General features: G+C 41.7%; 1 protein-coding gene across 4 annotated transcripts in view; it reads left to right on the top strand.

The window, feature by feature from the left end:
• The window catches only part of STX8 (syntaxin 8), a 2,187,953-nt gene that overhangs the window by 563,075 nt on the left and 1,610,899 nt on the right, over positions 1–13,979 (top strand). For all 4 annotated transcript variants that reach the window (XM_044085028.1, XM_044085029.1, XM_044085030.1 and 1 more), the window contains exon 5: positions 13,777–13,901. In XM_044085028.1, coding sequence (XP_043940963.1) covers positions 13,777–13,901 — 125 coding nt within the window. The remainder of the gene's footprint in view (positions 1–13,776; positions 13,902–13,979) is intronic.

The raw sequence follows: 13,979 nt of genomic DNA, 5'->3' as shown, positions 1-13,979 counted from the left end.
CTAGCAAGCCAGACAGATATTACAGGGTTCCTGACTCGCACACATTTTTATTTAGAAACCCTGCTGCTGATTCTGAAACTATTTCACAGGGTCCAAAAGATGTTAAGGCCTCAACAGCAAAAAATCCTACTCCCTCTGACAGAGATTCCAGGGCACTGGATAGATGGGGAAAGGAGGTTTATACATATGTAACCTTGGCAATTAGGGCCTTAAACTGCCAGTTTCATATGCTCAAGTATCAACAACATGTTATGGGATTACTGAAACAGAAAATGATGTTGATTTCTGAATGTGCAGAAAATAAAGAATTGCAGGAATTATTGCATGCAGCAGAACAAGTTGGAAAGTATACTTTGCAATGTGGTTTTGATTCCTTAGAGGCCTCCTGCAGGGCCGCAGTTATTGGATCTGTGATTAGGAGGCATGCCTGGCTAAAAGAGCAAAATTTGCCTGATCATGTTAAAGCTAAATTGCTGGATGCACCCTTTACAGCATGACACTCTGTTTGGTATTAAGGCAGAAGAGGTTTTAAAGAAAATGGAAGACAAAGCTAAGTCTATGCAAACTGTAAAAGACTTCTTACAAGTGCAGCCACCAAGAATCAGTAGACACTGGCCTACAAAGAATTGGTCCTTTCCTGTATAAGACAGAGCTCAACGGGGCAAATCCAGGTACCCTAAAGGTTCTAGATACCAGTCACAGGATTCTTACAGGTCAAAGCAATGGGGTGCTTTTACCTCCAAATCTTGAGGAAATAAAGCGCAACCCTACAGTAAACAGTCTCAATGACTTCCCTCTGCCATCACCAAGCACTTCTCTTTTGGCAGCACCCTTAGGGGGAAAATTAGCACTTTATCTTCAAAATTGACAGTTAATAACCCAGGACAAGTGGGTGTTAAACATAGTATCTCAGGGATACAGATTCCACTTCCACACTCTGCCAATTGCAAACGGTTGGCCAGATCTGCCAAAAAATCAATGGGCAGAGGCACAGAAACAAGTTACATCCCTCATGGATATGGGGGCTATTCAGCCAGGGCCAGAAAAGGAAAAAGGACAAGGGTTTTATTCAAGACTGTTCTTGGTACCCAGAAAAGACAAGGCCTGCCACCCAATACTGGATTTATCAGTTTTGAACACATTCCTGGACATTCCAAAATTCAAAATGCTAACTCTGCAGCAGCTTCTGCCCATGCTGGGCAAGAATGCTTGGCTGGTGACAGACTTAAAAGAGGCATACCTACATATCCCAATAAGGGAATCGTGCCGAAGATACCTCTGTTTCAAGGCTGGCTTTATGCATTACCAATTCTCTGCACTGCCCTTTGGCTTATCTACTGCGCCCAGGGTATTTACAAAGTGCCAAGGACATTCCTCTTCAGCATCTGGTGTTTGTGAAAAGGCTTCTAACATGCCCAGGGGAAACAATAAACGAAAAGAAATCACAACTGGTACCCTCTCAAAAGATAACATTCCTGGGTGCAAGCTTGAATGCAACTGCCCAGATGGCTTTCCTCATGCCAGACAAACAAAGACAACTGACTATTTACTTCAAACAGATGGCAACAAAAACCCAGTTATCTGCAAGACAAACTCTGCAGGCTTTGGGGTTCATGGCATCCTACATTCTACTGATTCCATATGCGAGACTGCATATGAGGAAACTACAGTGGTACCTAAAAAGTTTATGGAGTCAACATTGTCACAGTCTGGACACAATGATTCCTCTCATTCCCTGCCTACAACAGGAGTTTCTTTGGTGGGCAAAGGCATGTCACCAAAACATGGGACAGGCTTTCACTCTTCCCCCTGCCAGCCAAACCTTAACAACAGACGCATCAGACTATGCATGGGGGACCCACCTGGCGGGAAGATGCATTCAGGGCATATGGACTCCAAAACAAATGCATCTGCATATCAACCAAAAAGAGATGTTAGCTGTTCAAAATGCCCTGACAGCCTTCAAGGACTTATTTCATCCAGGACAACTACTGATAAAGACGGACAACACCACGGTTATGTGGTACATAAATAAGCAGGGGGGCACACATTCATACCCCCTTTGCAGACTAGCTATGGCATTGTGGGACACAGCCTTGACTTACCAAGTACATCTTTAAGCTCAATTCCTGCCAGGAAAGCAAAATACTCTGGCAGACGACTTAAGCAGAAACCTTATGGACCCTCAAGAGTGGAAACTAGATCCACAAGTCTTCAGCATGATAACAATGAAATGGGGGAGCCCGGACATAGACCTTTTTGCCTCTCCTCGGAATTATCAACTGGACAAATTCTGCACAAGGACTTATCACAGACAAGCATGGAGAGTGGATGCCGTATCCTTCAGTTGGAAAAACCTATCAGTGTACGCCTTTCCTCCTCTGCCTCTTCTTCCCAAGGTCTTACTAAAAGTCAGACAAGAAAAAACAAAGATGATACTAATTGCCCCGGACTGGCCCCGCCAATACTGGTACTCAATCCTAAGGAATATGTCTCAATTCCCAGCTTGGACCTTGCCTCAAATACCTCACTTACAGCCTCAGCAAACCAATCAGATCCTGCACAATCAGCTCCAAGCACTGAACCTGGCAACATGGCTGATCATGTAGTTATTCAAACAACACCTCTCAGTAAAGCTGTGATGGATGTCATTTTGGAAGCCAGAAGGCCTAGTACTAGAAAATCTTATGCTGATAAATGGAAGAGATTCTGTGCTTGGAACCAATCACAAGGAACTGACACAGCAGTGCCAAATATTCCTCAGATTTTACAATACTTGACTGAGATGCTTGACAAAGGTCTATTTTTTTCATCAATAAAAATCCATGCCTCTGCCATCTCGGCTCATTACAACACAGAGCCACCAATCTTTTCTCATCCTTTGCTAAAGCAGTATCTTAGAGGGGCCAGCAATGTAAGCCCTCCCAGAAGATCACCAATCCCTGCATGGGATCTCAATTATGTGTTGGAAAAGCTCACCCTGCCTCCATTTGAACCAGCTGCTACTGCAGATCTAAAGTTCTTATCATGGAAAACAGCTTTGCTCCTGGCAATTACTTCAGCAAGAAGGGTCTCAGAGCTACAGACCCTCATGGCTGTGGAGCCTTTTATCATATTTTACCCAGACAGGGTGTCCCTCAGGACCAATCCTTCATTTATGCCTTAAGGTGGTTTCCAGTGTGGCCCTTAACCAAACTATTCATCTACCAACTTTTTATCCAAATCCACAGAACAAGGGGGAGCAGATTCTGCATTCCTTGGACGTACGCAGACAATTAAGATTCTACTTGAGCAGGACTAAAGCTCTAAGAAAAAACTGAGCAGTTACTAGTGACATTTGCTGCAGGATCAGAGGGAAAGGCTATTTCAAAGCGGACTGTTTCAAAGTGAATAAGCCACTGCATTCGTTTCTGCTACTTACACCATGGCAAACCGGTGCCCAAGGGCATTAGGTCTCATTCCACCAGGGCTGCAGCTACATCAGCAGCTTTTCTCAGAGGGGTACCAACCAAAGACATTCTAGAGGCTGCAACTTGGAGTTCTGTTCACACTTTTACAAAGCAAAATCATTTGCCTCTCTACTCTAAGTCCAGGGCAGGCTTTGCCACTGCAGTTCTGCAGGGCCTTATAGCCGTCCCTAATGCAGTTTAGCTCCAGCCTCCCATCCATAGCTTTGGGATCTACCTAAATGTAATGACTGCAACAGTGAAACACGAAGAACATAGTACAGTTGTGTACACTTACCATAAATGTAGACGTTCCAGTTTATTCACTGTTGCAGTCCAGGTTACCCGCCTGCCATCCCCCTTTTATTCTGGAGTTTCTCTTTCCTTCACTATTTTCTACAACCTTTGCGGTGTATTTGCTTGTAGATGAAGGTAAAGTTTATATTGTTGCATGTATATATAGCTTATATATATATTTTTGCTACCCATTTGGGGGGCACCTGACATCTGGGGCAAGAAAAACTAAAGAAAATGGCGTTGGCTGCCTGTTTTATACCCCTGATGACCTGATGTCATGGAAGAGGAGACAGCAACCGACGCAGGACCCAAGACTTTGGAATTCAGGCTGACTGAGGGCAACCTGCCAGCAGATTACCCAAATGTAATGACTGCAACAGTGAATACACTCGAACATCTACATTTATGGTAAGTGTACACAACTGTACTTTGCATCTAATCCCAGTTGCCACAAACGCTCTCTAACTTCAAGTATAGTTTTGGCGTCACCGCCTTTCTCTTCTCCAGGCACCCTGTCTATAACAAAAAATAAAAATGTTTTAAAATTTTGACATACCTTACTATGTGTGTAAAGTGCACTAGTGTCCTCTTTTTTTATATTTCTCACATGTTCTAGTATATGGAGCCTTAATTTTCGAATGGTCTTGCCTACATAAAAAGTAGGACAACTTAAACAGGTAGCCACATAAACAGCCATGTCCATGTTACAATTACAATACCCCGGACCCTTCAGTGACCTAGTATAGTTGTTGATACTGACATAAGGGCCATCGTTGATATATTTACATGTGCTACAAAAACCACACTTACTCATCTTCAACCTACTTGTCACCATTTTTCCTTCTAGTACATTTTTCAAATTTGCACCTCTACTATATGTAAATTTGGGTACACCACCCAGCACCACTTTCAGTTCTCCACTAAACATAGTGCCCCAGGTTATTTGCATAATCTTTTTGATGTTTGGAGCTGTCCCATTGCATTTTAACACCATAGCTCTAAACATTTCCATTAATTTAACTATCTCAATTTCAAATTTGTCATCCTCACTGGCCAATCTCGATAGTCTCACCATCTTCCCTTTCATAATATTTTTCTTTCGGAAAAATGAGTGACAACTATCAAAATGCAAAAAAGAATTAGAGTAAGTTTTTTACGGAATATGTTAGAACATATTGCAGTTATGGTTTGTGCAGAGTGCTAGCAATAGAAGAACCAACAGTCTAGGCAGAATCAGTGCAGCCATGGGGCATTCCAAAATACACACCCACCCTGAGTCAGAAATAGGCAAAATCAGGGATTTTATAGTTCCTCATTTGGGGACAGCAGCAGAATCCCTGAAAGCTTGCCTGACTGTCCCACTCTGAAGGCAGTCAGGGATTGCATGTCCCTCTGTATTCCTGCATGGGTGGCCATCTTGCAGGACAGATGAATTTGGACGAGATCCATAGACTCAAAATCCCATTCCATGCCCTTACTGAGCCTCCCTCCCTTAAGTTACCTGATGTTGTTCATCATTAGATCACTGCTACGGTGCATACGCTTTATGAGATATCCTCTCAAGGATTGGACCAGCCAGCTGGCTTACAAAGCTTTGGGGGTCTTCCTTTGTACAAAAGATGCAGAATAAAAACAGTAGCTAGGGTGCCAAAAGTTCATAACATTACATTCCTTTGCTGAAGTGTGCGCTCTGCCATGGGCTTTGGTGATTAATGGTAGGCTAGAGAACTCCTTTAAAGCTGGGCAGATAAGTTCCCTATTGAAAAGTTATCTTTCACATATTGTAGCAAAAAGTATTTGAATAATTTATTTTAGGTCATTTCAGCCCTTTTTACTGCTTCTCACAGTACCTTTTCTCAGTTTCAGTTTTATGGTTTAACTTCTCTGAGGAAGTTCCTCCATAAAATTGTATTTTTCTTGTAAAAAATAACAAGGGTTTGCCTCTTGATTTTTTTGGAGGGCTTATACTTCAGTCTCCAGGTTGGTCTTCGGCAATTGTTACCACAAAAAGTTTATTTTTCCTGTCAGAACTTGTGACTGACCCTTTTTAGCTTTGCTGACTACTTATCAGACGCTGTTCTTGGTTGTAAACCAGTCCTGAGTATCTGTGGGGATTCCTTAACATTTTGTTCAGTTTTGGTCTGGTTTTGTAAGGAAAAGTATACTGTTTATGCCTTACTTTGTTCTGATGGACTAGGATAGGTGTGTTTGGTACCAGGGATAAAAACAAAATTACTTCAACAGATAACTTTTTAGTCTGAAGGTTCCTTCAAATCTTCTTGGCTCTGATATCCGCCTGAGGCACTCATTTCATAACTAGAACATGGAACAAGGTCAACCCTTCCCAGAGCTTCAAGACGAATCTGAGAAACTATGACCTTCTATCTAGCTTCCTTCTTGCCTCAGCCACTGATGGATAACTCTGAATTGGCCATCAGTAGTTTTTCAAATTGTTCACCTTTTTCTCCTGGTCCCTCTGGTTTGCTCACTGAGATGCCACTATCGACCAGGAGTCAGGCGCATCCTCTGTGGCTGTACAGTTACCTTTACCAGGGAAGGGGAGCCATCCTTGTAGGATCTGGGAAAGATAATTGGAGAGGGATGATTCTTTGCAGTTCTGCAAGGAGGATCCTCTGACTTAATGTAAGGACCATCTGCTGAGCTGCTCTTGTTCTGGGGATTTCGTAGATAAAGAATGAATACGTTTAGACATTTTTTCTTCTCCAAGAGCAGATAACCATCTGGGTGTGGCAAAAGACTGTTGAGAGCTTTTTAGTCTTTGACTGATGATTATCCTGCTCAGAAGGAGTAGAAAAGAATTTCTTCCATATCAGATTCTGACTCCCAGTCTGAGAGGTAGGATTTCAATGAGAATTGTGTTTCTGATATTCGCTCACTTCAGGAGGGAGATTGTGACTCTGAAGAGAACCTTTCCTCAGATGAAGAATGACCTTTTTCTAATAGTTGCCAGTATGAAAGAATTCTTTCAGAGGGAACAAAAAGACATGTCTGAGTTTGAACAAAGCTATTGATTTTTCCACAGGTAGATTTTCTTCAGCCTGCACCTGTTCTTTCAGCCTTAGGGACTGCCTTTTTGGCAGGCTCCACTTATCCTGAAGTCAGCCATCTCTTCCTAAAACGTCTGATAAGTTGTATAAAGTGCCTAAGTCTCATTTTTATTTTTCTAAGCCTAGAGCAGATCCAGTAGTAGACTCCTTGTTTTTTCCAAAATATCTTTCAGCAGTTAGCCTTACCTCTTTTGACATGCTGGAAAAGGTTTTGGATAAGTATGGTAAAATAAAAAAAAAAAAAAAGTTTATTCTTACTCCACCCTGGCATTCAGAATTATTGATTGTCAGGCACATCTAAGTTTGTACTAGCTTCATATGATAATTAAAGGACTTAAATTGCTGATCTCCCTTCTTCAGATACTAAAGCTTCAATTTGTTCTGTGGTATCTACTATGTCTCAGGTAATGAAACTTCTCTTGAAATGTGCTTATGATAATGTTGCTGTTGTTTCCTGAGCTGCTGACACTGTGTTTCTTTTGAGAAGATTTGCTCTGTTGCAATCAGAAATGTTAAATGCTCCCCTGATTAAGGAAGTATTATTTGGTCCTTTCACTGCAAAGGTCCCTAAGGGGTTTTAATAAAAGGGACAAGTTAATTCAGGGGTTACTCAGATTTTTCAGCCTTCGTTTCCAGAATGTAGCAGAAACTTCTCTTCCAGGTTAGGTTCATTTTTCAGGAAAAAGAACAAGCATAACCAACACTGTACATAAAAATAAAATTTCAAAAAAAAAAAAAAAAACAGTGCCAAGGAGGTTCAGAGAAGAAAAAAGGATCCTCACAGAACCAAGGGAAACCTAGAAAAATCAAGTAGCAATCTAGTACTAACACAAATCACAGCAAGTCAGTCAAAACGAAACACTGATACAGTCACCAGAGACAGACTGAGCCAAGTTACTCATGACACTGCTATTGAAAATAAATGAAAAGACAAATCTCCTAGAATTATGTAGTCTAGGCAGTGCCACATGTTGGGGATACAGAGTGCACTTTGGAGGAAAATCATGTCAGTACGGCAGCCCTTATCCAGCCATAAAGTAATACTAACCACCTAGAATGATGCATAGGGATTATTCATCTCTATCAGCCTTTTCTACTTTATGGTTGCGGGGAAGACAGAGCTTTTTATGACATTAAGTAGTTGTAAACAGTGAAACGAATCCTAGGTAAGATGGCAGTCTTTGCAAGGTGCGCAGGTAGACATGCATGCAAGTGCGTGCGCAGACACACACACACAAAATGTGCACAACTAAAGACAATTTTGAGGATTGACAGTTATCCTACACAGCATGTTCTTAGGATATGGCATGAAACTGTAACACCTGATAAAAACTCACCTGGACACAGAGAAGGCATGCAGATTCTCCACTGAAGGCAACTAAGCTGAGAACCAGCTTTCAAAAGCAAGTGACTTAAGCCATTGCTAACCTGTACTGAGCAGAAATTCTCAAACGAGAGTCACCTGTACCATAATGGCATAATTCTCAGCTTAAAAAATGATTGCAAAGAACAATGTTGTAACATGAGGGGAGATACAGAGACCGAGAGAAAGACTAGGATTTGGATGCAAGTCCTTAAGGAGGCTAGCAACAACAAGTATTCTAAGAACTAAGCCAGTGAGAGAATGGAGAAGATTTTGCTAATAGGGATTTTTGCAAGTAGGGGTATAGAAGACAGCAAGAGGGGGATGGAATTTACTGGAGGAAATTAACAAAGGACCCAAAGTATTAGGAGCAGTTAACTAGGCAAGTTAAAGAAGGATGAGGTTAAACAGAAGTTTGGAGGCAGCCTTCCCCTAACAGAATACAGGCAAAGAGAAAGGGAAACAGGAGTGTTAAATGAAAGACCAGCTCTAGTAGAATTTTTAGTTATGTCTAGAAAAGAAAATGCTGTTAAAAATGGATATTTACTAGGGTATATAAAAGTTTGCACAGTAACTAGAAGAATCAATCAGAGCAGGTTAGAGAAGATTGAGAATGGAAAAAAAGTTTACAAAGAAACAATGGGAGGAAATCTGTAGGGCTCCCAAGTATGTAGCAAAGTTCAGAAGGTTTTGGATTTTTTCATGAAAGTGTTTGTATTCATATTTTTATATTTCAATTTGATTTCAGAGCAATTCTTCCACAGGTAGATGTTAAATGCTGGAGATGTGATTGGGAAGAGAGAGAGGGGTAATAGGGAACATGTTTTGAGAATGTAATAAGTTGGTAGATATTTAAAAATTCCCCACAGAGTGTTTTGAAAGAATTGTTGGGAGAACAAATAGTTGTAACTTTGGAAATGATCCTTTTGAGCTGGGAAATGGGATCTGGCTTGCCTAGTCATAGTAAGGCACTATTAAGTTAAATGCTGTTGCCTGCCAAAAATGCAGTTTCTAAAAAATGGAAATCAAAGTATTTACTGCGGTGGTGGTGCTGCGGTAGCATTGTCACCTCACCGTAAGACGTTGTCCTGTTCGATTCACAGCTAGAGCATCTTCTGTGTGGAGACGTGCGTGAATGGGCGTACCTTTGTTGAAGGTTGTGCGTCAGGGCTGGTAACTCGGCACGTAAAAATCTACTGCCAGTCATTAGCGGACCGTAGTTCCGCTATGGCGACCCCTAACCGGGAAAAGCCGAAAGACACAATAACAACCAAACACAGCAGACATTTTAAGTATTGTAAAGGAGATAAAAGAATCAGAGATGGAATCTTTAGAAAAGTGAAAGAGCATATTTAATAGGTTCATAGGTGTGTACTAGGCTAATGGCCCTGGGACCTTTACAAGCCTAGCCGCAGGATTACTCTGGCATAGTGCCACCCGACCTTAGTTCCCAGTGCCTCTATCGAGTAGAGCCACTGGTGTTATCCCCAGGGTGAATATAGGTGTGTACTAGGCTAATGAAATAAACAGCCCATGCAGGTCTTGATCCCAGGACCCTGTACACTATAGTCAGAGCAGTTAACCACTAAGCCATCACAGAAACAGAATTTGTGGAAAATTGCATGCAGAATAACATCCAGGTGGAGGAGTGAGGTTTAAGGGAAGGCAAAAATGAATCAAAGTATGTAATAGTGGAGTGAATTAAAATTATTGATAGGAAATGTTCACTGCATGGCAATAATACAAAATAGAGCATTAGCAGTCTCCTCCACTGCCTGTCCTAGTTTTTATTGTAGCAAGCTGATTGCCACAGAAAAAAGAATGTGGGAATTGCACTTACTGTTTCTGCCCCCCTAACATCTTGTACCTAGAGTATCTGCCCCCCTTTGCCCCACCCTTACTACACATCTAATAGAAACTGTTGATGTTCTTTCATTTCACTGTTGCAGTATTCATTACAGTAGGGATCCCTTGCCAAGGGCATCCCGACGTCTGGCCAGTATACCAATGCCTTTAGGTTGCTTTAAGGTATGCCATATGTCACGTGTATGCTCCTCATGTTGCATAGGGCATAAAGGTGACATCTGGACTTACCATCCTCAGAACTTCTTTGGCACCAGTCCGAGCACCATCTTTTTATCATCGATCTGAATGCCTGTTCCTTTGGTTCTCTCTTGTCTGTTTTAATTGCTCAATCCTGGATTGACTTATTCTTCCGTTAAGGCCCACTTATCAGCTGTCTCTGCTTGTCTGCCTTTATCTCCTCCTTTAGTTTCTACTTTTGATGCTAAATTCCTTAAAGGAGTCATTCATATTAGGCCTCCCTGGAAGCCTGTTCCTCCTCCCTGGGACCTTAATTTTGTTTTGGAAAAAATTGACTCGGGCTCCTTTTGAGCCAGCAGCTTCAGCTTCCTTGCAGCATTGTTCTTGACGATTGTTTTGTTAGCCCATACTTCTGTGGCTGTCTGAGCTTAAAGCCCTTATGGCTTGTCCTCCTTTTTTGGTGTTTCATAAGGAGAGGGTATCCATGTGTACCATTCCTTTTATGCTCAAGGTAGTAAATGAGTTGGGCCTTAATCAGTCTGTTCTTTTGCCCACTTGTTTCCCTTCTCTGCAATCTGCCAGTGAGAAGGTGCTGCACTTGTTGGATGTGCATTGACAACTCAGATTTTATTTAGGTAAGACTAAGACTATTATAAAATCTGATCAAGCTCTTTGTTTCCTTTCATCCTAGGTCCTTAGGACTAGCTGTGTCTAAGCAGACTGTTTCTTATTGGATCTTTAAAGCTGTGTCTTTTTGTTATACTTTTCATGGTAGGAGCCTTCCTTATTCTGTTAAGGCTCATTCTGCTAGAGCTGTGGCTTTTTCTGGTGCTTTTTTCAAGGGTTTGGATACTAACTCCATTCTTGAGGCAGGTGCCTGGACTTCTGTGCATACATTTGCAAACTACTACAGGTTAGATTGAATTTCCAGAGCTAGAGCTGGTTTTGCTAGGGCCATACTTCATGGCTTCCTAGAGGGCTGTGCTTGTCCTTCCTCCTCCTCCATCTCTCCTTTCTGAGCTTTGGCACTCTTCCTAGTGTAATGAATACTGCAACAGTGAAATGGAAGGGCATAATACAGTTCATAGGTGTGTACTAGACTAATGGCCCTGGAGCTTTTAAGCCAAGCCTATAAAAGTGCCCAGGCATCATGCCGCCCGACGTTCGTTCCCAGTGCCTCTATCAAGTAGAGCCACTGGAGTGATCCCCGGGGTGAACTTTCTGTTACCCATCCACTCATCATGATTTCTCTTGAAGAGGGACAGCGAGGTGCTCTGCATGACGTGTGTAAAATCTTACCATAACGGTAGATGTCCTTCCCTTCACTGTTGCAGTATTCACTCCCACCCTCCTCCCCTGGTCTATTTCGCTTCTGGATATACTAAATACCTCTTTTCCTTGGACTGGCGTTTTTACTGGGGGTCTTATTTCTGAGGATGGCTCATCCAGACGTCACCTTTATGCCCTACCCTATGTGAGGAGCATACTTGTGACATATGGCAACCTTAAAGCAACCCAAAGGCTTTGGAATACTGGCTGGATGTCGGCCCACCCTTGGCAGGAGATCTCAAGTGTAATGAATATTGCAACAGTGAAGAGAAGTGCATTTACCGTTATGGTAAGATTTTGCACAACTGTACTTTATGGTTTGTTTTCTGTTAATGTAGGAGAACTCATGCTGTGGTTTAAATGTGATGATTTTATAAAGATGTTTAAAAATATATTAAAACATGGCTGAGAAAGTGAATGCTGTAAGAGTTGATTTGCATTATTAGTATTAGCGTGGTTGTAGTACATTTTGTTGAGCCGTGCATAGTTGAGTGTTTTTTCTGTTATGCTAACACACTGAAGCATCATCTGCTGGCAGTGATGTCTGTTGACAAATCTTTGTTTCAAGCACTTTGCATTAATTATTTAATCAGTAATGTGCAGTTCCTGTCAAAAAAGCCCATCTGTGGAGTTCTACCTTCACACCCTTATACTTGGTGTAGCTGCTTGTACTCTCTGTACGTCACCTAACCAATTCCATGGTTTCAACATCTTGGGGAAGAAGTCTTCATGTTTAGGGCAGGGAGATAAAATTATTATTAGTACCCTGCATTTGAAATGAGGGCCTGCTTACACTTTCAGCAGAGATTGCTTTCAGTCTGGCAGCATCAGGAAATGTGTCTGTAGTGAAGTGCAGCTTATTGCATGCTGCATCACTGATGAGATGGGAAAGTAATTGTCTCTTTGAACAAGCGGAGATTATTTTACATTTGCATGTCAAAGAATGGGCTAATTAACCAGGCTGCTGCCTTAGATAGATAGCAAGCACAGTATTGTCTATAACGCAGACAAATTGCAGATATTGATGAATTAAGGTTTACCTTTACAACGCTGAATCACAGTGGTGCGATTCCTCATATGAGCGAATCGTAACCACGAAAATCAAAACGACAGTTTTACATGTTCGAAAATCAGCAAATCGAAGAGCAGATTCGCTGATTTTTGAACATAAATATTGAAAAACGAATGTAATGAAGTGTAAAACAGGGGGGCAAACTCCCCTGCACCCCCCATGAGGGGGGGGGCAAACCCTCCACCCCCCTACTTTAATATACTCTGAGATCGCACTACAGTGGTGAAAGGGATCATTTTCCAATCCCCACTATAGTGCAATCTGCCCCAAAATGCCGAATCTGCAATGAGCGAATGTCAATGTGCATTCGCTCATTGCACATTCGAACCTTTTTCCGTTTGGCGTTTGCAAACTTTGCAAATGGCCTTTCGGACAATTGCTGTTCGTCCTTGTGCAATACGCACACATGAAGGTAAACCTGAATTAATATGCCACTGCATTCACAGGTCATCTGTAGGTCTGCTAGCAATGTTGTTTGCAAGACAGCTGACTTGAGAAAAGGGAAACTGGTTACCTTGAAACCAAACGTTTTTGATGCATCAGATTTGCCATACTGGATTTCATTGCTTTTCCAAAACATAAAATTTAAAAATGTGTAAGTTTTCTAGGCTGGTTACTACTAAAGTAGACAGTCAAAAACAGCTTTTAGTCTGCTCCCAGATGGAAAAAATACATAGATTTTTTTTTTGGCCACTCCACTATTTACTGGCCAACAGGCTAGATTTGGACTCTTTAAGAATTACTGCAGGAGTTTCACTGGGCAGAATCTATAGTGTTTTGTGAGTAAAATTTCTGTCTAAAGTGGGAATGGATTATTCTTCTAGATCCTGCATTACCACCTGAAGGCTGTTATTGTTGATATTGTGCCCTTTTGTGTGAATTTATGCATTTTACAGTAAAGTAGACTGTAAAGTTGTTGCCTAAACTAAAGAACACTTAACACTGTGCAAACCTGTCACTTGTATCTTGCAGTCTGCAGTGATGCTTAATGCCATTAGCTTTGCAATTTGTGGTAATGCCAGGACCAATGTGAAATCTTTTTTTATTTGAGGGACAGTTGTATTTTGTCAGCCAAATGTGCTCAAGCAATGTAAAATTGATGTAATTTTTTTCTGTCTGCTAAAAGCTTTTCAAGTTTGTAATATTCCAACGTTGCAGGTACAGTCTCACGAGTGGAAGGAGTGGCCCTGATTCTTCTAACCCGTGGCTCGTGGAAGAATCTGAAGAAACCCTAGACCTTGACTTCAGTGGGCTTAGGCAGCAGCAGCAGAGGATCATTGAAGGTAATTAGGGATATTAAGTAAGCAGAGAATGTGGCCTCAGGCTGTTACATCTCCAAAGGTAGAAAGTGTCCTTCTGAG

Source organism: Protopterus annectens, chromosome 10.part0 (assembly GCF_019279795.1).
Source record: "Protopterus annectens isolate FY-2018-M chromosome 10.part0, PAN1.0, whole genome shotgun sequence".
In the NCBI taxonomy this organism is placed as follows: Eukaryota; Metazoa; Chordata; order Ceratodontiformes; family Protopteridae; genus Protopterus; species Protopterus annectens.
Note: the sequence above shows the minus strand (reverse complement) of the source record. Positions and strands in the feature narration are given on the sequence as shown.